General features: G+C 39.1%; 3 protein-coding genes across 5 annotated transcripts; 2 read left to right on the plus strand and 1 right to left on the minus strand.

The window, feature by feature from the left end:
* The first annotated feature begins 968 nt into the window (after window positions 1–968).
* mtg1 (mitochondrial ribosome-associated GTPase 1) lies at window positions 969–11,766 on the plus strand. Of its 3 annotated transcripts, none has more exons than XM_061952184.1 (12): window positions 969–1,202; window positions 1,319–1,383; window positions 2,760–2,864; window positions 2,945–3,031; window positions 3,103–3,159; window positions 3,251–3,341; window positions 6,779–6,840; window positions 6,911–7,007; window positions 7,076–7,157; window positions 7,230–7,342; window positions 11,403–11,531; window positions 11,617–11,766. In XM_061952184.1, the coding sequence occupies exons 1-11, from the start codon at window positions 1,100–1,102 to the stop codon at window positions 11,498–11,500; spliced, it is 960 nt and encodes a 319-aa protein (XP_061808168.1). In that variant the 5' UTR covers window positions 969–1,099; the 3' UTR covers window positions 11,501–11,531; window positions 11,617–11,766. The 3 variants fall into 3 exon arrangements, with proteins under 3 accessions (XP_061808168.1, XP_061808251.1, XP_061808322.1); XM_061952267.1 differs by having other exon boundaries at window positions 11,622–11,750; XM_061952338.2 differs by lacking the exon at window positions 969–1,202 and having other exon boundaries at window positions 1,333–1,414; window positions 2,777–2,864.
* On the minus strand, window positions 11,587–15,202 carry sprn (shadow of prion protein). The gene is made up of 2 exons (XM_061952560.1): window positions 15,004–15,202; window positions 11,587–12,569 (listed from the first exon to the last, which is right to left on the minus strand). The coding sequence occupies exon 2, from the start codon at window positions 12,567–12,569 to the stop codon at window positions 12,114–12,116; it is 456 nt and encodes a 151-aa protein (XP_061808544.1). The 5' UTR covers window positions 15,004–15,202; the 3' UTR covers window positions 11,587–12,113.
* A 117-nt stretch (window positions 15,203–15,319) lies between these two features.
* Window positions 15,320–22,905, plus strand: echs1 (enoyl CoA hydratase, short chain, 1, mitochondrial). Its single transcript, XM_061952442.1, has 8 exons — window positions 15,320–15,485; window positions 19,987–20,184; window positions 20,256–20,383; window positions 20,447–20,546; window positions 20,630–20,734; window positions 22,058–22,177; window positions 22,268–22,335; window positions 22,427–22,905. Exons 1-8 carry the CDS (start codon window positions 15,395–15,397, stop codon window positions 22,490–22,492), a joined length of 876 nt encoding a protein of 291 aa, XP_061808426.1. The 5' UTR covers window positions 15,320–15,394; the 3' UTR covers window positions 22,493–22,905.
* The last annotated feature ends 2,394 nt before the right edge of the window (window positions 22,906–25,299 follow it).

Here is a 25,299-nt window from a genome sequence, read left to right on the forward strand (position 1 = left end):
ACACATAACACTCATCTACTCATTGTTGAGTTAAGGGTTGAATTGTCCATCCTTGTTCTATTCTCTGTCACTATCTTTCTAACCATGCTGAACACCTTCTCTGATTATACATTGCTGTGTGGCACGCACAAAAGTGCTTTCAACAAATGCACTAGATGGCAGTATTGTCCTGTTTAAGAGTGTCACAACATTGCTGTTTACGGCAGACGGACTGCTTTACTGTAGACGTTCTTTATATTGTGGGAAAGCGGACTCAGGTCCGCATGGAGCTGGAGGGGGCGTGGCCTCCAGCTCCGCCTGAATTTCGGGAGATTTTCGGGAGAAAATTTGTCCCGGGAGGTTTTCGGGAGAGGCGCTGAATTTCGGGAGTCTCCCGGAAAATCCGGGAGGGTTGGCAAGTATGCTCCAGGGGCCCAGGCTTAGCCTGAATATTTTTTTTTTTGAATGGGATCGTGCTCTGAAAATCTTAATTCCCCTCGGGGATTATAAAAAAAGTGTTTCTGATTCTCATTACTACAAGCTATAGAAACAGTGTTAGTTCACATCGTATGTATTAATGTACATTTACACAGTAATTGAACAATAATCATTCATGCTCTGTGGAAAGAGAAGCAGTGGGTCTTTTTAATTTTAGCCATTTGTTGAGAATTTTAATATTTTTTATGAATGATTTATACAGTTTTTAATATTTTGCCTTTTTAAGTCATTGGACTAGAGAATAAATTGACAGTGAAAATGTAGCAAATGAATACAACCTAGTTTACAATCAAAACTGTCATAAGCAACTATGAATTAATTACAGTATTAGCTTACTTTGTTTGTACTATTTCCAAATTAACCAGAGTTTAACTTTTGTTTAAAATGTTCCACTGTTTAGTACAGCGTTATTCTACAATTCGTGTATTGTCCTGCTGGGGGCAGTATCGTACAGCTCAGTTAAAACTACTGAAAACCCTAGAGGAAGAAAATGACAGGAAGTGTTTGGAGTCGTTTTGTAAACAGCGGTGCGCATCGTTTTTTACGTTTAATCGTTAACATGATAAAGTCAATATACAGATATAAAATAATATAAAAACAAGTCAATATATTTATCAAGGCCATGAAACTGTACCGGTCACTCTGCAATGTCGCTAAGTTTCGAACCACATTCGACTTTGGAGGACGGGAAGTGGCGCACTGGTTCCCTGGACACATGGCTAAAGGTGACTGCTAGTTTTTGGCATAAAATACCCCCCAAAATGTACTATATTATAATTTTATATTCCTGACTATCTGTTAATAGCCTGGTGTGTAACAGAATATTATTATTTTATTGCAGGTTTGAAACGAATGAGAGCCAGCCTGAAGAATGTGGACTGCATCATAGAAATTCATGATGCCAGAATATCCTTTCTGAATCCAAACAACTACAAATGTGAGCTTCATCCACTCACAAAAAAGGTCAATTTAAATAATGCATAATGTTGGATATAGAGAACATACAAACCCTTTATTTATTAAATCACAATTATTAAAATTCAACGATTTGGTGCATTTGCAAACAGCTAAAATGCAAAACTATAACCTGCTACCCAAGAATGTACAACAATTATTCTCAACAAAAGAGGAGAAAAACAACCTTAGAGGAAAATCTAATTTAAAACATTTATATGCTCGCACAGCGCTTAAAACCTTTAGTATATCTGTATGTGGAATTCAATTATGGAACGGATTAAGCAAATAAATCAAACAAAGCACCAATATGATTCAGTTTAAGAGACTGTTCAAACTACAAGTGTTCACAAAGTACACAGAACAATAATTATGATGAACATCTTGAACCCTTTTTTTTTCTCCAATTTTTTATTGAGACAAAGATTACCGTATTTTTCAGATTATAAATCTCAGTTTTTTTCATAGTTTGGCCGGGGATGCGATTTATACTCTGGAGCGATTTATGTGTGAAATGATTAACACATTACCGTAAAATATCAAATAATATTATTTATCTCATTCACGCAAGAGACTAGACATACCGATAGAAGACGAAGCGGCGCATTGTCTACCTTTGGGGTTGGCAGAGTTGTTTAGAAGCGACACCAAGAATGAAGATTTCATGGGATTTAGCGATTAGGAGTGACAGATTGTTTGGTAAACATATAGCATGTTCTATATGTTATAGTTATTTGAATGACTCTTACCATAATATGTTACGTTAACATACCAGGCACGTTCTCAGTTGGTTATTTATGCCTCATATAACGTACACTTATTCAGCCTGTTGTTCACTATTCTTTATTTATTTTAAATTGCCTTTCAAATGTCTATTCTTGGTGTTGCATTTCATCAAATACATTTCCCCCAAAAATGCGACTTATACTCTAGTGCGACTTATATATGTTTTTTTCCTTCTTTATTATGCATTTTCGGCCGGTGCGACTTATATTTTGGAGCGATTTATAATCCGAAAAATACGGTATTTATGTATTTAATATTAGTATGCTTACTATTGTATATTATGTATTTATTTGTTCACTGTTCTGTTACAGAGAACAAGGAAATTGGATAAAATTGCTATGGTAGGATTAAATAAGCTCTGCTTTTTCCTACTCCTTTTCGGATGTGCTGTAATGAAACAACTGGAATTGTGTGATGCATTACATTGTATTGTATGCATGTTGGAAATAAACTGAAACTGAACTGAACTGAATTATGGCTCCTATGGAGTTTTGTTTTGCTCATGTATTTATGCTATAATAATTATCTTTAACGCAAAGCACATTCCCTTCTCTGGAAGAAACCCTTTGTTTCAGGAAACTCTGGATGTCAAACCACAGCTGCTAGTTCTTAACAAGATGGACCTTGCTGACCTGTCAAACAAGCAGGTGCTGTATGCATTCAAACTATTTAAAAAAAAAAGAAAAAAATAATTCTGCTATTACATTTTCTCACATTTTCTCTACAGAGGATCCTAAAGGAACTCAATAAAAATGGAGTGCAGAATGTTGTATACACAGACTGTCTCAAGCAGCGAGATGACAACGTCAAAAAGGTACACGCAATATGTGCTTGCAGGCAATCACACTGGCTAAAATACTTTCTTCTAATTCTTCTATTGTGCAGTTGATGCCGACGTTGGTGGAGATTATAGAAAAGTCGAACCGCTTTAACAGAGAAGAGGTATACACAAAGTAGCAATGTGTGTTCTTTAGTGGATGAATAAACGTCCATGCCTTATTCTATAAATTACATGTCATTTTGTCACTTCCAGAATATGAATTATTGCCTGATGGTGATTGGAGTGCCCAATGTGGGAAAGTCATCACTTATTAACTCAATAAGAAGAACATATTTGAAAAAAGGTACTGTAAAACTGCTACTTGATACCGAGCATGTTTATTTTTCTGCATGACATGGGCTTCTTTCACACAGAGCAATAACTACAGAAGAACTGACATTTTTGATTTGGAATTTATTTGCCTGTGACTTTCATACAGCCAATAATGTAGACCTGCTCAGTGGCCTTGTGGTCAGAGTGTCCGCCCTGAGACTGGAAGGTCGTGAGTTTAAACCCCGGCCGAGTCATACCAAAGACTATAGAAATGGCACTCAGCATCAAGTGTTGGAATTGGGGGTTAAATCACCAAAATAATTCCCGAGGGTGGCCACAGCTGCTGCTCAATGCTCCCCTCACCTCCCAGGGGGTGAACATGGGGATGGGTCAAATGCAGAGGATAATTTCACCACACCTAGAGTGTGTGACTATTGTTGGGACTTTAACTTTTAATTGTAATATTGCTGAAATGAGGGCACTGTTTCTATTTGTGGCAGCGGGCTTTGGGGGTTTAAATAGCGTTATTGTCTTAATTTGCATGGACGCAAAACAAATATGTTTAGAAATCCAAGTGAACTTTCTTCTGTGGCTTATTTTTGGATTTGTTTGTCCCAGGCAAAACAGAAGCCTTTTAGATTGTGAATTACTGTCCAATAAGATCAGAAAATGTTGCTCATTAGTCACTTTTGAAAAAATTAGAACCTACAGGGCTGTGAATAAAAGTTAAAATTAAAGTCCCAACAATAGTGTGGTGAAATTATCCTCTGCATTTGACCAATCCCCATGTTCACCCCCTGGGAAGTGAGGGCAGCAGTGAGCAGCAGCGGTGGACGTGCTCAGGAATCATTTGGGGATTTAACCCCCAATTCCAACCCTTGATGCTGAGTGCCAAGCAGGGAGGCAATGGGTCCCATTTTTATAGTCTTAGACTTAGACTTAGACAAACTTTAATGATCCACAAGGGAAATTGTTCCACACAGTAGCTCAGTTACAAAGGATGGAAAGGACAATGCAGGTATAAAATGGACTAAAAATGTACCGTAGTAGCAATATAAAATATAACATAATATAATATTTACATAATCTAGATGCAGTATATCATATATACTGATATATGTTTACCGTATTTTTCGGAGTATAAGTCGCTCCGGAGTATAAATTGCACCGGCCGAAAATGCATAATAAAGAAGGAAAAAAACATATATAAGTCGCATTTTTGGGGGAAATTTATTTGATAAAACCCAACACCAAGAATAGACATTTGAAAGGCAATTTAAAATAAATAAAGAATAGTGAACAACAGGCTGAATAAGTGTACGTTATATGAGGCATAAATAACCAACTGAGAACGTGCCTGGTATGTTAACGTAACATATTATGGTAAGAGTCATTCAAATAACTATAACATATAGAACATGCTATACGTTTACCAAAAAATCTGTCACTCCTAATCGCTAAATCCCATGAAATCTTATACGTCTAGTCCAGGGGTCGGCAACCTTTACCACTCAAAGAGCCATTTTGACCGGTTTCACAGATTAAAGAAAACAATGGGAGCCACAAAAACTCTTTTGAAATTTAAAATGAAATAACACTGTATATACACATTTTTTTGCTTTATGCTATGTATAAAACTATTATGGGTTACATTTTTTAAATCAATGAACGACTGCAGAGAAAATGGAATAACATTTCTGCATGCAACAAAACGTTTTTAACTCCGAAAAAGACGTCTGGTTGAAGGTTAAGTAAAATACTTACTGTCTATTTAAGTCCTCCTTGTAGTAATGAAAAAACAAAGAGGCAAACTTAAATTATCCACTGGCAGAGAACCAAAAATGCCGTCCTCTCTCTCTGTGCCGTCATCCTTTTACTGGCGCCGTTTATTTTGGAAATGTCTTGCGACATTTGACTTTTTGTTGTTAGCGAGTTTCTCATTGCATATTAAGCACACGGGTAAACCAGTCTCGTCAGCAGTGAAAGCAAATGCATCTGCCCACGTAGCATTGAACGTTCTGTTTTCTTCAGACACTTTTCTTTTCTTTGAATTCTCCATAGTAAGCCTACCTGGGGTCGAAAAGTTGAAGTAACCGCACACTGGAGGGTGTCGCACATTGGAGGTTGTGACGTGTATCAAGAGCAACAAAAATATGTTAACACATTTTATAAGATCGCCATAATAATCTTAATAGAATTACATTTTGAAAATGAATTAACTAAAATCAAATACATTTTAATTAAATACTCATTCATTATTTTCAACAGCTGTGTTATTGTTTTCAGAGGGAGATGAAGGCTCAGACACCAGATGGCAGTAATGTTCAATGATTTATTATATATATTGTTAATATTATACAATATTAATAAACTAATGGTGTGTGACAAAATCCAAGAGTGTGTATGGTGTAAGACGTGTGACGAGACGTACAGCTCGCCAACACAGGAACAAGGGCAGACGCTGGAAGGACAAGGAAGAACAAAGGAACACGGAGTGAGACACTTAGAGAGAGGGAGAGAGCGAGAGAGCATAAAGCTTGTGTCGGTTTACGGTACAGAAGACTATAACCCGGCGCAGGTGCGCCGATTGCGTTGAATGATTGCAGCTGGCGGCTGCTGCAGGACGGCGCGTTCCTGGATGTGCGCGGCCGTGGGCGTGTCCCGAGGTTTGACAAGCAGAGCGCAAGGATGAGGGCGCATTCCAATGCACCCTGGTCGTGACAAGCTGAGCCGCATCAAAGTGATCAAAGAGCCGCATGCGGCTCCGGAGCCGCGGGTTGCCGACCCCTGGTCTAGTCTCTTACGTGAATGAGCTAAATAATATTATTTGATATTTTACGGTAATGTGTTAATAATTTCACACATAAGTCGCTTCTGAGTATAAGTCGCACCCCCGGCCAAACTATGAAAAAAACTGCGACTTATAGTCCGAAAAATACGGTATATCATATATACAATACATAACAATTACCCTGTACAATATTACAGTAAATGTATTTGGTATGACTTGGCCGGGACTTGAACTCACGACCTTCCAGTCTCAGGGCGGACACTCTAACCACAAGGCCACTGAACAGGTACTTTTTGATTATACCACAAAGTTGCTAAAATGGCAACATCGATTCCTCCTGCTACTTCTTCTTATTCTCTGGCTGACTAGGTTTGCATGAGGAGTGTTAAAAAGCAGAGTTACAGGGCTACTTTAACCCTGCCATCTACGGTTCGGAGTTGAAACGACGAGTTACATTCCCATTGTAATGTGTTTATGACCGAATGCGAACAGAGAACGTTAAATATACTTGTGGCGGTCCAAATATATTCCTGACAGGACGCAAAAAATAAACAATTGAATGAGAACACTGAACTGTATGCGCTTTCACACGGCATTCCGAAGCCGGAGGAAATTACAACCGAAAACTGTTTTTTCAAGCAGTGCGAAAGGTACTTTGAATAAATTGTTTCTTTCAGGCCGTGCGTCCCAAGTAGGTGGCGAACCAGGTATAACTCGAGCAGTCCTCACTAGAATTCAGGTAACTCGAATGTTTTTCTTTCTACTTCATTGTTATTCGCATGTGTATACAGTGTTGTTTATTCCATCAGGTGTGTGAACGCCCCATAATGTATCTACTGGACACACCGGGAGTCTTGCCTCCGCAAATTGAGAGTGTTGAAACGGGCATGAAGCTGGCGTTATGTGGTAAGCGAACCCAACACGCTTAATTACTAGTAAACACAATTACTAAACATGTGTGTGCTGCCCTCCAGGAACTATACTGGACCATTTAGTCGGTGAAGATATCATTGCTGACTACTTGCTCTATTCTCTGAACAGACTGGAAAAATTCAGGTATCAATTTGATGTTTGTGTTCCATTGTTTATCTAGATGGTGACTAATTTTTGTGTTGCGTTTGTGTGCAGTTACGTGGAAAAATACAACCTGCAGGAGCCCAGCGACAACATCCAGCACATCCTCAAACACATCGCGGTAAAACAGGGGAAGACGCAGCGGATCAAAGCCATCACTGGAGTTGGTGAGCGAGAACAAATCGTACAAACACATTTGAGTACAAGCAAGCAGGAATACGCTATACAGTTGTCCCTCGCCACATGGCGCTTCAAATACTGTGGCTTCACCACAGCGCAGATTTTTTTTAAGCATATTCTACCATTTTTGGGGGCTAAACTAAGCATTTTCCAGTATCAAAATGGCTAAATAAACTGAAAATATTAATACAACAGTAGGTTTGCCCTTTAGATTGCACCAAACCAGAGTGTGCTGTTCAGTATCGCGGCTACTGATTGGCTCAGCCTCAGGCAGCATTACTATATTGGATTAAAAGAATGTAAATGTGAATAAAGGGGGTTATTTATGTCTAATTAATAATTAATTATTCCTACTTGGGATAAATTAATCTATAGCGGTCATGTTTGGAACCATTAGCGATAAACAAGGGTCGACGGTAAAAGGAAAAGTATTTGGCCTTTACAGGAAGTCAAAAAGTGGTTGCTAGAGTAGAAGATATCCTTCATAGGATCATACAATTATTGTGTGAATGCTCCAAAGCATTCACACATATGGTTTTCTACACCAAAATTAATCTATTTAATATTCAAGAACTTCTTCTTCTCCAGATTTTGGCGCGCTCTACCTTCCACATTTTTCATCCGATTCAAACCGTTCCAACTTCAAACTGTTCAGCCTATTCGGTAATAGCGGGCTTTCCCTTAACATATTCCAAAAATTCACAGATTTCCCAGAATACCAGGTTTTACGGGACATTTTCCCCATTCAAAATGAATTGGGCATTTTTCAAACTTCCATTTCCACATTTTTCAAACTTTCATTTCCACATTTTTCAACCAATTCAAACCATTCCACCTTCAACACATTCCACCATTCTGGAAATTCAAACTACCTTTTTCCAAGTTAAAAAAAATTCCAGGATTTTTCCTGGTTTTCCAAAGCGCTATTTCCACCCTTTTTTCTGGCGACTACTCCTCCCACATTTTTCAACCCACTTCAACCCTTCCACCGTCAAAACATTCCTCTTAATTGGGACAAAAAACAAAGTTGTTTTTTGAAGTGGAAAAATTCCCGGTTTTCCCGAAATTCCGTAATACCATTTCTCAATTACTACTTCAACATTTCTCGACCGATTTTAAAAATGTCAACTCTAAGCATTTCAACTCATTCAGACATTCAAGTTTTTTTTTCCATTTAAAAAAAAATTCTTGTTTTTTCAGAAATTCCCAACTTTTTGGGAAATTTCCATTGACAAAAATGAGACAAGTTCCACAATCCCCACATTTTTCATCTGATTCAAACTGTTCCAACTTCAAAATATTCAGCCTGTTCAGGAATTGTGTGCTCTACTTCAACAATTCTAAAAAAATTCCAGTATTTCAGTTCAACTTCAGCATTGGAGCATTCACACGCAATTCCTTTAGGAATTGCCTCTTCTAGTCGGTTTAATATAGGGATGCACAATTAATCGAAATCGAATCGACATCAAAGTTTTAATTAGTGCAATAACTCAAATGCAACAGGCTGAGGTTTTTTTTTCTCCGCAGTCACCGGCATTTGAGTGACAGTCATGTTGGTCAATCAGAATGGCTGAGCCTCGCATCTCTTCGTCTATCGCTTCAAACAGGGAGAAAGATGTCTCACTGTGTGCATCGCTCTCAGCACCTGAACGCAATTATTTAAAAGTAGAATTAACTGAAGACAGTAGCCCTCTTGCAGTCATCCACAATCTTTGTCTCGGTGGGCGCAGAGCAAGACCGGCAACTTTACACGCTCATAAAGCAAGTCAGAAGTTTCGAAAAGTAACAAAAATTAGAAAGAAAAAAAATATGATTACAAAGCCAAATGTCTTGTTGTGGGAATATTTCAGTTTAAAATCGAATGGGCAATATGAGGCCATCAACATGGACAACAAGCGAGAATGCTATAATCACGTGATGGCAACAACAAAAAAAGACAAACCGACCAAATTTTTCCAAATGGAAAAAAAAATACATTTAAAGATGTTTATTATTTAAGTTAATTTTTGCTCACAGAAATGAGTCTATTTTATTTTGTTGTTCATTTATTTAGGATAACAAAGTTATTTACCATCCAATTACAATACAATGGTAAACAATCCTTTTTTTTACCATCTTGCGTACCGTCAGTACGACCGGGTATCGACTCATGTAAAATAAAAAACTGCTCAAACATTTGGCAGAAAACTATCACTCAAGCAGCACTGAGAGCGGTGCCACTCTACTACTACTTTTATGTATTGTTACAATTTTCAGTGTCAACATAGCAAGTATGCCTGATAGAAAACGTTGATATGTAAATTAAGGTTCCACAACTGCCTTAGCTTGATTTTAATTTAATTAGCATTAGCGATTTTACATGGCGATTTCAACACCTCCAAATTTGGTAATAAAAACTACGACTAAGATGCACGTTACAATCAAACAGCTGTTGTGTAAGTACAATGCTTACAGTATAAGCACTTTGCAGGGCACAACAAAAAGCTAGATTCATCTTAATGGCAAAGATTACCTCCTGACTCTCTATACTCTACTGCCATTTAATATTTTGTAATAGCAACTGCGTGCAAAGTTTACTATAATACTTTGAAATGATACTCAGAAACGTAATAAGAAAACAAGATGTAACAAATGGAGAGCAGTTATCATAATGCACTCACTGTTAAATGTTAACTATATATGTTTTTTATCATTATAAAACAATTAACTTTTAATCACACACACACACACAAGTACTGAAAATTGCTACCATTGAATTGGTCCCATATCAATTAAAATGTGAAAAGTAACCATTCCTGAGGGTCACACTCTACTGGTTATCTCTTCCATAACAATACAGTCACAGTCATCTCTCGTTTGTTGCTGTTAATTGGTTCCGGACATGACTGCGATAAATGAATTTCTGCAAAGTAGAAATAAATAGTAAATGGATTATACTTTTATAGTGCATTCACCTACTGATGACGCAGCATCAGGAGAAACTGGGGGTTCGAGGATACTTCGACATGCTCACAGGGAAGCTGAGGATTGAACCTGCAACCATCGGGTGGGGGACCAACCCCCTGCGCCACCTGCGCCATGCTGACCCAATCATTAATTCTAAATCAAATATTTTCATAGACAGAGCATAAAAAATATGTATGACCTTCTAAATACTTGTAATAACACTCTTTAGTCACATTAACACTCTTTTAATCCAATATAGTAATGCTGCCTGAGGCTGAACCAATCAGCAAGCACAATACTGAACCGTGTGATTGGATTGGTTTGTTGGCCAATACTACTGCAGTGGTGATTTTTTTACTTTATTTAGCCATTGTTATGCTTGAAAATGATTCTTTAATGACCCAAAAATGGTAGAATTGTCACGGCCAAAAGACCAGGCTCACCAGCTGAGGGGATCTTGGTGAGCCATACGTCTTTCTCCCAAGAGAAAAGAGGGGGGGTACACCATTGAGAAACTAAGTTCCCGCCTGGATCCTTGGGTCCACTGGTCCTTTATACAGCTCCCTCTCATCAGGTCCAGGTACGCTGATTGCTGATCGCCCACAGCCTTGCCGGCATGTGGGTGTGACGCGGCCGTGGGCGCGTGCCGAGGTGCGGCAAGCAGAGCGCAAAGATGAGGGCGCATTGGAATGCGCTCTGGCTGTGACAAGAATATGCTTAAAAATATATAAAATTATTTTTAAAAAGCTGCATTATTTGAAGCGCGATGAGGAGAGGCACGACTATTGCAACCTTAAACCAACACAACTTTGTGTCTATTATTAATTTGTCAGTTTTGTAGCTTTTGTAAGTTAGTATTAGTTATTCGATGGGAGTGCCGGTGTTCCACTTCTTTTTACACTTTTAGCAGTTGTAAATGTCACTTACAGTGTGACTAAAGCTTTCAATGATGATTATTTTTCTTTCTTATGGGAAACTTGTTTCAAAAGCCAAACAATTCAGATGTCAACCAGCATCCTGTCATGCCAACACATATGCACGTAGTGTAATAATGCATTGTAATAAAATGCATTGTAATAATATTGACTTGTCTGCCTTTAGGCAACATCACCATCACTGTTCCTAACTACACAGCGGCAGCTTACGATTTCATCCGAGCCTTCAGGAAAGGAGAGCTTGGCCAAGTCCTTCTGGACTGAAGCAACATTTTTCTCGAGTGAAGTTACGCTTGTAAGTAAAACAATTCAATATTCGCTTCAAGAATGAAAACAACAGATCACTTGCATTGGTTTGAACATGTATTTATTTGCATTAGGACAGATAATAAAGGTATTATGTACACAAGTGCTGGAGATAAGGAACAGTCGAGTGCTCCTAACAAGAGGAAGAGGCTTTGGGATACATCACAACATCTCAAAGTTTGAGCAGCACCACTCCAGTTTTATAAGGAAACTTTTTTTTTTTAGTCTCTTCCAAATGAGCATCCACAAGTAAACGTCTATAAAGAATGGAATCAAATGTAAAAGAAAGGTTGTTGTTTTTTTTTTAAAGTTTTCTAATGATGGATTATCCTGTGCAGCGCCATGGTGTACATAAATAACTTAATCAGAAGTGCATATTCTAAAGAAATATTTATTTTGTCTGTGCATCTTTAGATACACACACGCTGGTGTGACGCTTACATTAGTGGTGCGTTCAAGTGTAAGTAAGCAGTCAGTGTTTTTTGTTTGTTTGTGTGGTTACTGTGTCTTCAAACTCCCACAAGTCTTTCCAGCAGCGTGTCCTGCATTAGTCAGGTGTTTGTCCACAAATCTACAGTGTGGCATCGAGCAGGAGTGCATATTTGGAGGAGAGTGTTGCCATGGTGATGGAGAGCATTTGGCAGAAGGAGGCACCCCGCGTGGAACCAGACATTTGGGCATCAAAGTAACCCGTCCTGTTGTAATAATCCAGCACGTCCTCTGAGCTCTCTGCGTTATTACGGCGGTAGGCGGACGCGTACCATTTGTCCGCCGTCAGGGCCACGGCGGCTCCCGCAGCAGCAGCGCTCGCCACCCTCACGGGGGACGACCGGCCCGCCGCCCGGAAGCGAGAGCGCGGGCCACCGTAGCCGCCTGCCCCGCGGTAGTTGCCCGCCGTGGAGCTACGAGCGGGGGAGCCTCGGGACGAGCCCCTAGACCCTCCGCGGCCACCTTTGCACAGTGCCGGCTCGCACAGGAAGGCAGAGAGGAGGAGTAAAGTCCAGCAAGTTGCAAGCATCTGGTTCATCTGTGCAGGAAGGAAATAGGACAAATTAGATGAATCATGTACAATTACCGGTAGTTGCTTTGTCACCTTGTCCAGGGTGTACCCCGCCTTCCGCCTGAATGTAGCTGACATAGGCTCCAGCACCCCCCGCCACCCCGAAAGGGACAAGCGGTAGAAAATGGATGGATGGATAGTTGCTTCGTCCCATCCAATCTTGCTAAAAACTTGCACACATATGCTTGTCGGTCACCTAAAGGTGTGTGCCAAATTGTATTGAGATTTTACTAAACATACTTAAGTTACAGGGCATGTTTTGTAGAGCGCACTCAGATGTGTGAGAAATTTCAAGTCAATCCAAACTAAGGGGTCAATAACCAGGGCAATCAAGTGAGGAGGGTGACATGGGGATGTTGTACCACAGCCCTGGGATTCTGTAAAGTTTGAAGATTTTTTTTTTTCTGCCATTTATTTCAATTTGGAAAAAGGATGAGGTGATAGACTAAGGGTTGGAATTGGTGGTTAAATCACCAAAATGATTCCCAGGGGGTGGAACAAGAGGATGGGTCAAATGCAGAGGGTAATTTCACCACCTAGTGTGTATGTGACTATCAGTGGTACTTTAACTTTTAATATGATAAATCTATCTGTTACGTAGAAGTTTAACTTTTGCATCTCCTTGCCCATAAATGTGGTGCGTTCAAGAACCCTCAATTAAAGTTAGTAACAGGGGTTACTAGTTTTTGACTTAACTCCCAGGAGCTAATCATAACAATGATGTATTATCATGATTTGTATTATCCACTGATGATTACCTTATGTGTGTCAGCTAATATCTGCTTTACACTGAATTAAAATATTTAGAATCATATTTATGTGAATAATGACAGGTTATATGATTATTTAAATGCATGTTTGTTTTTGTTTACTTTTTAAAAATCATTATATTATTAAGGGGGATTTATAAATATGTAAATTCCATCTTTAAAAAGTCAAAAACCTAAATAAGTTTTTTTTAATATGTGTTTTAAAAAGCTGGTTTCAACCAGATTCATGCAATAATTACTTTTGAGTGCATGTAAACATACCAAGTGTGTATGGGGTGGTGAGGTTGGGTTAAGGGTGGGATGGGTGGCCCTTCGGGAGTCTCGTGCTTGGGGGCCAGGAATTTGGTGCTCAATAATAGTGCCACCAAGTGGTATGTTTGTCAGAACAATAATAGTACAATAAGGGAAACACTGTAGGAATGCACGTTTTATACAAATATTCCCCATTTTGTTGGCTTGACTCTAATGCTGAGAACTGTGTGTTTCTTAACTACAGAGCCCGGGTGTTGGGCCGCGGACGCCCCCTAGAGGGTGGCAGCGGTACTCGGTTGTAATACATTGTCCACCACTTGTGGCTGTAATAAACAAACAGAAGAAGTCTGGCGCTAAAGTCATAAAGAAATATCTGAAGCGCAAAACCTGATTAAAATGGCGAAACTGTATTTTCATTTGCACTTTAATTTTATTGACTTAAGAAACATATGTTAGTATTAAATAATATTTTAGTTGGAATGTATTTATTTTAGCACTGCCTAATTGTATGTATATTTATTTTTCATCAGTTTTTATAAATTCTTTATTTCGCAGTATATTTGATTAGTATATTATTGAAATGATTAACACACACTTTCATATCATTTGACAAGGTTTATCCTGTAAAACTACGTGGGTTGGATGTAATTAATTAATTAGATTAAAGTCATGAGTAAGACTAATTCAGTGTTAATATTTGAATGGGACCCGGCCCCTGCTGTAGTGGAAAAACAATTGGGCGTTGAGGTCAAAAATGTTATGAACCCCTGCTACTTTCTTTTCTCCATGCACGTCAGGCAGTAGGCGGTGTTAAGTCATTTAATGGTTTAATAATATTGGACGAAAGCGCCTTTATTAAGGTTATTATGTACACAAAAATGTAATTGTTGTCTTGTAAATATCCAAGCTTTAATGCATGTAATACATGGCGGCTGTTTTGGAAATTATCAAAAATATTTTTGCATTTTTAGTTGCAAAATAATTTATGGAACTACTGTATTATTTTACACGTCTTTTTTCTTACTATGTATCAATTATTGTGCAGGATCACGTCAAAAAAACATTAAAATGTCTGCTTGCAGAGAAATGAACATAATTGTGCCGGACATGATAAGACAATGGAATAATCTAAACACTGGAAGGTTGCTTATGCAGGCCTTTTAAAAAATATATTGCCATGCTTGTGATAGTGCATGAAATAACGTACACAAAAAATGTTTATGTTTTAAATTGCACGTCCTTGTTCTTATACATGCATGTTCATTTCACCGTGCTAATTAGCCAAATAGCTCACGCAGACCATTTTAGAGAATTCCAATGGTGTATATGACGTCATAACAAAATAATAAAACAAAGCATCGCAAATGGTTGGTGCTTACCTTGTTTCGGTGTGTTTATCCCGGGAAAAGGGATGGAGAGGATGGCCACCGAGGATGCTGTTGCGCGTTCACGGGGTGAAGGGGTACGAGCAGCGCGCTCACGAAGAAGCAAGCGTTGTCGAGCTAGCTACAGCAAGTTCATGTCATTTTTACAATTACCGTTGACCTTATATAAATGAGTCGCCACATTCATCTATTTATAGTACTGTCACTACAGTGTGTAACCGCCAATGTGAGTGCAGTAGTAATACCACTCTTGTCCGCTGAGTGGCGGTAGCGCTAAGCAACGTGGATGTGAATGTTAGCCACAGAAGAAGACACGTACCCGGAAGCAGAGTTGCCGTTCTGGTCACAAGTTCAAAGTTGACAGTCGTTGCTGGAGGTGGCTGCTATGGCCTTTCTTTGGAGAAATGCGGGTATGCTCCTTAAATCGGGCCGAGCAACGCCTGGGCTCCTGGCCGCCGCTCGCCTACTTAGTTCGGGTGAGTGTTTCAAGGCAATGCGGTGGCTCTTCAATGTCATGTATGATGTGCGTAACTTAGTGGCCAGCATGCTGCTAACTTCTCTCCTTGCACTCAACTGTGATGTCAATATTTATAATTAGTGTACATCAGAGCTGGGCAAATATTTTGTTTCCGGAGCCACATTTAGAGAAAAGTATGTGTGTATCAATTATATGTACACTTTTAGCTGAAAAAAATGCCGTACAGTATGTGTTTGGATCCCTTTTTTTTCAGGAACACTTATACCAAAAGTCACAATGTACGATAGAATTCTAAAAACGTTATGATAGACCACATTAAAAAAAAACGGAATGGAAATTTACAGGTTTTTTTTTACTGAATGGGACAGCAAAAATGTACATTAAAATAAAGAAAGTGGGACACTGAATATTAACAACATATGAACGTCACTTCTCTTTTACTTCTCAGACCAGCGCCTCGATAGTTGTGTATCTTTCACAATCATGCAAAACACAACAACAATGTAAAAAACAGCAAAATATAAATGCAAAGTGTAATAAACACCTACAATATATGTATATATATATCTATATAGATATATATATATATCCATCTTCTTCCGCTTATTCATAGTCGGGTCGCGTGGGCAGCAGCCTAAGCAGGGAAGCCCAGACTTCCCTCGCCCCAGCCACTTCGTCCAGCTCTTCCCGGGGGATGCCGAGACGTTCCCATTGTTAATATATGTATCGTATTTTCTGGACCAGTGGTTCCCAACCACCGGGCCACGGCCCGGTACCGGTTCGTGGATCGATTGGTACCGGGCCACACAAGAATTAAAAAAAAAAAAAAAATATATATATATATATTTATTTTTTATTTTTTATTAAATCAACATAAAAAACTCAAGATACACTTACAATTAGTGCACCAACCCAAAAAGCCTCCCACTCCCATTCACACTCATTCGCACAAAAGGGTTGTTTCTTTCTGTTATTCATATTTCTGGTTCCTACATTATACATCAATATAGATCAATAGAGTCTGCAGGGATACACTCCGTAAGCACACATGATTGTATTTTTTTATGACAAAAAAAAAAAAGTTCTCAAAATTCGACAGTGCGCCTTATAACCTGGTGCGCCTAATGTAAGAAATACGTTTAGATGAGCTTACCCACCTCGCAGCTATTTTATTTGGTACATGGAGTAATGATAAGTGTGACCAGTAGATGGCAGTCAAACATAAGACATAACTGTAGAGAGCACGATGATGGCAATATGACTCAAGTAAACAACACCAGCATTTTATATGTTCCATTGAAAATATAGAACATTACACACGGCGCTCAAAAATCTATCAAAATGTTTTAGTATGACTTCGGTAAGCTATGAAACCGCACCGCTTGAAGGATTGTACTGTGCTTCAACATACGAGTATGATTATGGTGTGTGTATAAGGTAAGACATATCTGGCGTTTTGTTTCGCAATATTATGCAAAACAGACTTTTCTTACCTTCTGGTACCTGCTGATCTGTATTTGGGATCTGCATAAATCCTGTAAAATTGCGCACATCCGCCTTTGTAGTCCGTGTTGACATCGTAGCTAATAAGCTTCTTTTTCTCTATCTTCTTGTTATGGAACATACATCCTCCACTAATATAAAGTAGTGTAAAGTTCTTACTTATATCTGTCAGTAAACTCGCCATGAGAGCGCTAAAACATACCGGTATAGTGAGCTTACATTATTCACGCAAGGAACTTTAGTTATTAGAGTTCTGGTCGGACGGTTTTTCACGGGACACATTTCCGGTGTTGTTGTTTCCGGATGAGGAGATGCTGCTCCGTTATTGATTTAAGTAAAGTCTGAATGTCATTTAAACAGTTAGCTCCATCTTTTGACACTTCTTCCACCCCCGTCCTTGCACGCTACACCGCTACAACAAAGATGACGAGGAGATGACGCTGCCGAAGGTGAGCCACGTAAATAAGACCGCCCACTAAACGGCGCATCCGGAAGCGACTGCCAGAAAGCGACTTGAAGATGATCTGTAAAACATAATCTATGCAACATTTTGACCAAAGAACCACCATTACATGTTATGTAGACCACAAGGAAGTGTTTTCCATTTAGAAAAAATAATAAAATTACTCCTTTAATGCGTCCTATAATCTGGTGCGGTGCGCCTTATACATGAAAAAAGATCAAAAATAGACCATTCATCGGCAGTGCGTTTTATAATCCGGTGCGCTCTATGGTCCGTAAAATAAGGTATTTATTAATCTCGTTGATCTATATTTCTTTCGTATTGTTTGTTTTCTTTAATGTTAATAAGGATACAATGTTATGCAGAGGTGTACTCATAAACATTTTATGGACCAACGGTTACTGTTCATAGTCATGTTTTCTCTTTCCATAACAGAAAATAATTGTGAGGCACTGAATTAAGGACAGTTATTACGTATGTCCAGCTGTTGTGCAATTGTGTGCTTAGGTGTTGGGGAACTGGCATTTAGCTTACCATGTTTACCTTTTTTTAATTACCTCATTAAAATACCAGGGAATATCAAATGTGTGCTTATTGGAGGACATTTAGATGTTAACGCGCTGCAGGTCTGCTTATTGCTGAGAATTTAGATGCAAGCCGATAGACTTAGACTTCCTTTTTATTGTCATTCAAATTTGAACTTTACAGTACAGATAAGAACAACGTTTCGTTGCATTAGCTCATGGCAGAGCAGGATAATAAAAAAAGCAATAAGGTGCATATATATGAATAAATAGATTACTGTACAGATAAATATATTGCACTTTTCCATATGCATCCATGTTTATGGATGTATGTTATATTGTATTTTTATTCCAGCAAGTTAATCCGTTTTGGGGGGAATTGAGGGGATAGTTATGATGCGTTCAAGAGTCTTACGGCCTGAGGGAAGAAGCTGTTACAGAACCTGGAGGACGGCGACGGCGTGGCGAAGTTGGTAGAGTGGCCGTGCCAGCAATCGGAGGGTTGCTGGTTACTGGGGTTCAATCTCTACCATCCTAGTCACGTCCGTTGTGTCCTTGGGCAAGACACTTCACCCTTGCTCCTGGTGGGTGCTGGTTAGCGCCTTGCATGGCAGCTCCCGCCATCAGTGTGTGAATGTGTGTGTGAATGGGTGAATGTGGAAATACTGTCAAAGCGCTTTGAGTACCTTGAAGGTAGAAAAAGCGCTATACAAGTATAACCCTCCATCCATCCATTTTCTACCGCTTATTCCCTTTTGGGGTCGCGGGGGGCGCTGGAGCCTATCTCAGCTACAATCGGGCGGAAGGCGGGGTACACCCTGGACAAGTCGCCACCTCATCGCAGGGCCAACACAGATAGACAGACAACATTCACACTCACATTCACACACTAGGGCCAATTTAGTGTTGCCAATCAACTAATTTATCATTTATCTGCTTCGGAGGCTGCGGAACCTCTTTCTAGAGTGCTACGGAACCTCTTTCTAGAGCAGTGGTTCTCAAATGGGGGTACGCGTCCCCCTGGGGGTACTTGAAGTTATGCCAAGGGGTACGTGAGATTTTTTTTAAATATTCTAAAAAATAGCAACAATTCAAAAATCCTTTATAAATATATTTATTGAATAATACTTCAACAAAATATGAATGTAAGTTCATAAACTGAACATCAAATCAAGTAGGCCATTCCATTTATTACCATAAACCCAGAGTTTCCCCCATACCATGATGGTTTGACCCTCACTAAAATGTCTGTCAAAAAGAACTGTGAAAAGAAATGCAACAATGCAATATTCAGTGTTGACAGCTAGATTTTTTTGTGTGGACATGTTCCATAAATACTGATGTTAAAGATTTCTTTTTTTTGTGAAGAAATGTTTAGAATGAAGTTCATGAATCCAGGTGGATCTCTATTACAATCCCCAAAGAGGGCACTTTAAGTTGATGATTACTTCTGTGTGTAGAAATCTTTATTTATAATTGAATCACTTGTTTATTTTTCAACACGTTTTTAGTTTTTATATATTTTTTTCCAAATAGTTCAAGAAAGACCACTACAAATGAGCAATATTCTGCACTGTTATACAATTTATTTATATATATATATTTTTTTATATTATTTATATATATATTTATTTTATAAATCAGAAACTGATGACATAGTGCTGTATTTTACTACTGTATCTCTTTTTTTCAACCAAAAAGCTTTGCTCTGATTAGGGGGTACTTGAATTTAAAAAAAATTCACAGGGGGGTACATCACTGAAAAAAGGTTGAGAACCACTGTTCTAGAGTATAGATTTATACTCTATATAAAAGATATCATCAGATACTTAGGGTTTTTTTGCTGATATCGGGACGATATCCGATACCAATATTGACTTGACACCCCTATCTTCACTGGTATTAGTTATGCAGTGCAAAAACCCTCGCTTGGCAAATATAGTAATGCCAATGTTGATATGCTGTAGAAGAAAGCTAGTGAGGATGATTACTGCTGTCTCCTCCTGCAGGTGCCCAGTATGAGTACATCATGGTGGAGAAGCGGGGCGAGAAGAAGAACGTGGGTTTCATCCAGCTGAACCGACCTAAGGCCCTCAATGCTTTGTGCGACGGCTTGATGACAGAATTGGCTGAGGCCTTAAACGCCTTCGAGAGCGACGGAGAAGTGGGCGCCATCGTCATCACCGGCAGCGACCGAGCGTTTGCAGGTGAAATACGACGAATAAAGAGCGCGATGTCTTTCGGGCGTTAACATGAGCATCTTCTGGGCCTCGTTTAGCGGGAGCGGACATCAAGGAAATGCAGAATCGGACGTTCCAGGAGTGTTACGGTGGTAACTTCCTGGCTCACTGGAACAGAGTGTCCACAGTGAAGAAGCCAGTTATTGCTGCCGTCAATGGCTTTGCTGTAAGTGGAATATTAATAGATTACTCTCCTTTGGTGAAGATTACATTTGTGTATGTGTCGCAGTTGGGCGGCGGCTGTGAGTTGGCCATGATGTGTGACATCATCTACGCTGGAGAGAAAGCCCAGTTTGGCCAACCGGAGATCCTGCTGGGGACCATTCCTGGTACAACTCTACTTCACTACTTATGTGCTGTAGAGAAATATCATTTGCAGCTGCTGTTGCCATGACATCTTTTTTCCCTGCAGGGGCGGGGGGCACGCAGCGTTTGACCCGTGCAGTGGGCAAATCTCTCGCCATGGAGTTGGTGCTAACAGGAGACAAGATTGGCGCTCAAGAAGCCAAACAGTCAGGTATTAGCAACTAAAAGTCCCATATTATGCAGTTTTTTTGCTATTTTACTTGAGTCTAAGTGACCTAAATCAGATTTTGACTGTTCACACTTCAAGTAAAATGTGATTTTATCAGACTCAGGTGTAAACGCAAATGTTGCCCTAATGTGGCCTTGACGTCACTTGCATGCACAGTGCGATAAAGTTAAAACAAAGGAAGTTGTCTGGGAGGAAGTCGCTACTACTACAAAATAAAATGAAAGTCCCACACTTTAAAAATCAGCAGTTTGTTTTTTTTTACATGGAAATAAATTAAAGTAATATAGTTTATGAATGGATTGTATATATAGTGGAATATATTTGGGAGGGTTCTAATCTTTTTATGGTTAAGTAGAGGAGACATGGACATCAGCGTGGATCTACATGAGCTTTATTTTTCAACTCACATGTAAGCAAATGTGCAACAGCGTCAATTCCGGTCTTTCAACCATTGCTATTTCTTCAAAATACATACCGTATTTTTCAGAGTATAAGTCGCTCCAGAGTATAAGTAGCACCGGCCGAAAATGCATAATAAAGAAGGAAAAAAACATATATAAGTTGCACTGGAGTATAAGTCGCATTTTTTGAGGAAATTTATTTGATAAAACCCAACACCAAGAATAGACATTTGAAAGGCAATTTAAAATAGATAAAGAATAGTGAACAACAGGCTGAATAAGTGTACGTTATATGATGCATAAATAACCAACTGAGAACGTGCCTGGTATGTTAACGTAACATATTATGGTAAGAGTCATTCAAATAACTATAACATATAGAACATGCTATACGTTTACCAAACAATCTGTCACTCCTAATCGCTAAATCCCATGAAATGTTATACGTCTAGTCTCTTACGTGAATGAGCTAAATAATATTATTTGATATTTTACGGTAATGTGTTGTCAGGGTCACTTGCATTATTATATATTATGATTACATTAGTGCTTAATTTGTTCTCAAAATTATGCTGACAATAATACAATATTTTTAGGACAATACATCGCCCAGCAAAATGTGTTATCAGCCGAGGCCTATTGTTTGTTTACCCACTTTAGTTATTACAGTGGAACCTCCAGAATTAAACACAATTTTTCCCACAAGGCTTGTTGACTTTCAAGATTTTATTTTCCAGAAAAATCTCCCTATAGGGAATCATGTAAAGTGAATGAATTGTTTCCAGGCTTAAAACTAGCTTTAAGCGTACGGGCCATGTTTTATGTAACATTGTCCATTTTTACCTAAAAATAAAATAAAAATAACTTTTTTGTTTGTTCTTCTTGTCACTTTGCTGTTTCGCAGGCTTGGTGAGTAAAATCTGTCCCGTGGACCAGCTTGTGTCGGAAGCTGTGAAATGCGGGGAGAAAATCGCTGCTAACTCCAAGCTGGTGTCTTCTATGGCTAAAGAGGCGGTCAATGCAGGTCAGATCGCGTCCAAATCAACCACACAAAACAGCTCGTTTTAATTCAAAATAAGTTGAACGTCATTTTGACCTTTTTGTGCGGTTTCAGCCTATGAACTGACTCTGGCTGAGGGGAATCGTTTTGAGAAGCGTTTATTCCACGCTACCTTTGCAACGGTGAGTAGAAGCGCTCACCTCCCAGGTTCCCTCCCGAGGCCGCGTGGAGACTTGCCTTGTGACGTCGGCGTCTGTGCTTTTTTCTTTTTAGGAGGATCGCAAGGAAGGCATGACTGCGTTTGTGGAGAAGAGAAAGGCCAGTTTTCAGGACAAGTGATGAATCAAGTCATCAAACTTCCAGAAATCAGCAGAACTGAGCTCAACAATAGCAGGTTGACGTTCTGACACTCATTAGGGCAAGACAAGTGCCTCATGGGTGTCGAAGAAGACAAATAATGTTCATCATGAAATCCTATACCAATAATATATCATCATAACTACACATGTTCTTATTATGGACATTTCTCAACAACTCACTCAACAAATTCACTCAAAATTATTGATGACATGAATTGCAACAAGTTCCCTATTAATAACAATATTATTATTATTAAGGGATAAATCAGTTATGATTTGAGTGCATTTTGATATTTTTGCAATTATTTAAAATAGTCTGATCCCAGATTACTTTTTGTTCCTTCAATCTTGTGTTTTTCTGTCTAAATTTTGCAAATAAATGCTAAGAATGTACGTTTCTAATTTTTTTTATTGAGATTGCGCTCTAAATCTAGTAGGATAATTAAGAATAGGCTGAGTTTTTTTCTTCTTTTTTTCGATTTCACAAACAGGGGTTAGTGCTGGGGCCTCACAATAAGAAGGTCCCGGGTTCGATTCCGATCTCAGGGTCTTTCTGTGCAGAGTTTGGAAGTTCTCCCCGTGACTCGGGTTACTACGGCTTCTTCCCACCTCCAAAGACATGCACCTGGAGATAGGTTGACATGGCAACACTAAATGATCCCTAGTGTGTGAGTGTAAGTGTGAATGTTGTCTGTGTGTGTTGTCCAGGGTGTACCCCGCCTACTGCCCGAATGCAGCTGGGATAGGCTCCAGCCACCCCAAGAGGGACAAGCGGTAGAAAATGGATGGATGGAATCCTAAGAAGGTACAGTTTCTCTTTTTTAAATTGAGAATGTCCACTAAATCTAGTAAAATATTTAAGAATATACTTTTTTTTTTTTTTTTAGATTTCACAAAAAAATCCTAAGAATGTACAAATTTTCTATTTTTAAAATTGAGAATTTTTACTAAATCTAGTAGAATAATTAAGAATAGACTTGAGCCCCCCTAAAATAGGCCTAACAACGCCAATGATTCTGAGTATTTTTTAGATTTTTTTTCAACACTTTTATTGCATTAAGAAAGTATTACATTACACCGCTAGAGGGAGCTCACATACAAGTAGGCGCCTATTGAATGTGACCATAATTTACTGCTCCTGATATGAATGCATTTTTTGAGTGGACACATTTTATCATTCATTAAATGCCATGTGACAGTAATGTACATTGCAGGCCCTATTTAATGTTTTCAACATAACAAATCTGATTTGATGTTGTCGAAGTGCATGTTTTAAGGCACACTTAAAAAGAAAAAGTGTGTGATGTTCACACTGTATCCTCCCAAGGCCATGCATGGCCTAATTGATTTCAACAAAAACTTCACAAAGGGCGCGATAAGAAAAAAGAAAGGTGTCTCCTCTCTCGGCGGGTCGCACGGAAAGTCTGCAGAGCGAGTCCGAAAAGTTAGGCGACCCGTTGAGGTCTTGGCGAAAGGTCAAAATAATAAATGTAGACTCAATTGAGGCTCTGCTGGCAGACAAAGGGCGCCAAAACGTTACACACACACAAGCGGCGCGGATCCTCATGGCGTGATAAACTCGTTTAAAGAAGCCCAAAGAAAGGCAGCAGCGGGGGTCCGGTGAAGGGAGGGCGGGCTGCCGGCTCCTGGGGGCCCTCACTCTGCTGGCTCTCTCTTCACTTGTGACTTGATCCCTATTTATTGTCCTCTCGTGGCCTCTAAAGCCTACTGTCTTATTTCAGTCTATCAGAAATGAAACTCTGGGGGGAATAAACAATGTAACGGGATTATTTTTTTTATAGCTTGGGAACATTTTGTCCACTTTTTGACCCTTAAGTGGTTTTAAAAGTTACCCTGGAGTGCAATAATTATCCCAATAACAAACAGAAAACCGACACTACTCTACCCTTCTGTCTGACTGGATCACATTCACGCAAAGTGGGAATCGAGTAGCGAGAGCAGGATTCCAGGGAAAATAAAGTTGTTTTTTTTCTAAACCTGCTAAGCTAACTTTAAAGTTTAAAAAAGTACCAATGATTGTCACACACACACTCGGTGTGGCGAAATTATTCTCTGCATTTGACCCATCACCCTTGATCACCCCCTGGGAGGTGAGGGGAGCAGTGGGCAGCAGCGGTGGCCGTGCCCGGGAATCATTTTTGGTGATGTAACCCCCAATTCCAACCCTTGATGCTGAGTGCCAAGCAGGGAGGTAATTGGTCCCATTTTTATAGTCTTTGGTAGGATTCAGATAAGAGAAAATGTAAACATTTCTAGCTGTCTGTGAGTGGGTCGAGTAGCCAAAATATTGTAGAGCAGGTATATACAGTATATCCATCCATCCATCCATTTTTTCTACCCCTGTCCCTTTTGGGGTCGCAGGGTGTGCTGAAGCCTATCTCAGCTGCATTCGGGCGGAAGTATTTGTTATTGTCACAAAATCTTTTTTCCTTTTTAAAATTCCTATTATGTTTCTAAACTCAGGAAATACGTCTCTGGACACATGAGGACTTTGAATATGACCAATGTATGATCCTGTAACTACTTGGTATCGGATTGATACGTAAATGTGTGGTATCATCCAAAAGTAATGTAAAGTATCAAACAACAGAAGAATAAGTGATTATTACATTTTAACAGAAGTGTAGATAGAACATGTTAAAAGAGAAAGTAAGCAGATATTAACAGTAAATGAACAAGTGGATTAATAATACATTTTTACAGCTTGTCCATCATTTTGACAAAATAGTAGAATGATAATTCTATTTAGGAGCCTTTTTTTGTTTA

Source organism: Nerophis lumbriciformis, linkage group LG02 (assembly GCF_033978685.3).
Source record: "Nerophis lumbriciformis linkage group LG02, RoL_Nlum_v2.1, whole genome shotgun sequence".
In the NCBI taxonomy this organism is placed as follows: Eukaryota; Metazoa; Chordata; class Actinopteri; order Syngnathiformes; family Syngnathidae; genus Nerophis; species Nerophis lumbriciformis.

Excerpts from the sequence above, each read along its gene's own strand:
- sprn (XM_061952560.1), bottom strand. The coding sequence starts at position 12,569 with ATGAACCAGATGCTTGCAACTTGCTGGACTTTACTCCTCCTCTCTGCC.
- echs1 (XM_061952442.1), top strand. The coding sequence starts at position 15,395 with ATGGCCTTTCTTTGGAGAAATGCGGGTATGCTCCTTAAATCGGGCCGA. Across the intron at positions 15,486-19,986 it reads CGCTCGCCTACTTAGTTCGG|GTGCCCAGTATGAGTACATC; the intron begins GTGAGTGTTTCA and ends CTCCTCCTGCAG. Across the intron at positions 22,178-22,267 it reads TAAAGAGGCGGTCAATGCAG|CCTATGAACTGACTCTGGCT; the intron begins GTCAGATCGCGT and ends GTGCGGTTTCAG.
- mtg1 (XM_061952184.1), top strand. The coding sequence starts at position 1,100 with ATGAAACTGTACCGGTCACTCTGCAATGTCGCTAAGTTTCGAACCACA. Across the intron at positions 3,160-3,250 it reads ACCGCTTTAACAGAGAAGAG|AATATGAATTATTGCCTGAT; the intron begins GTATACACAAAG and ends TGTCACTTCCAG. Across the intron at positions 3,342-6,778 it reads AAGAACATATTTGAAAAAAG|GCCGTGCGTCCCAAGTAGGT; the intron begins GTACTGTAAAAC and ends TGTTTCTTTCAG.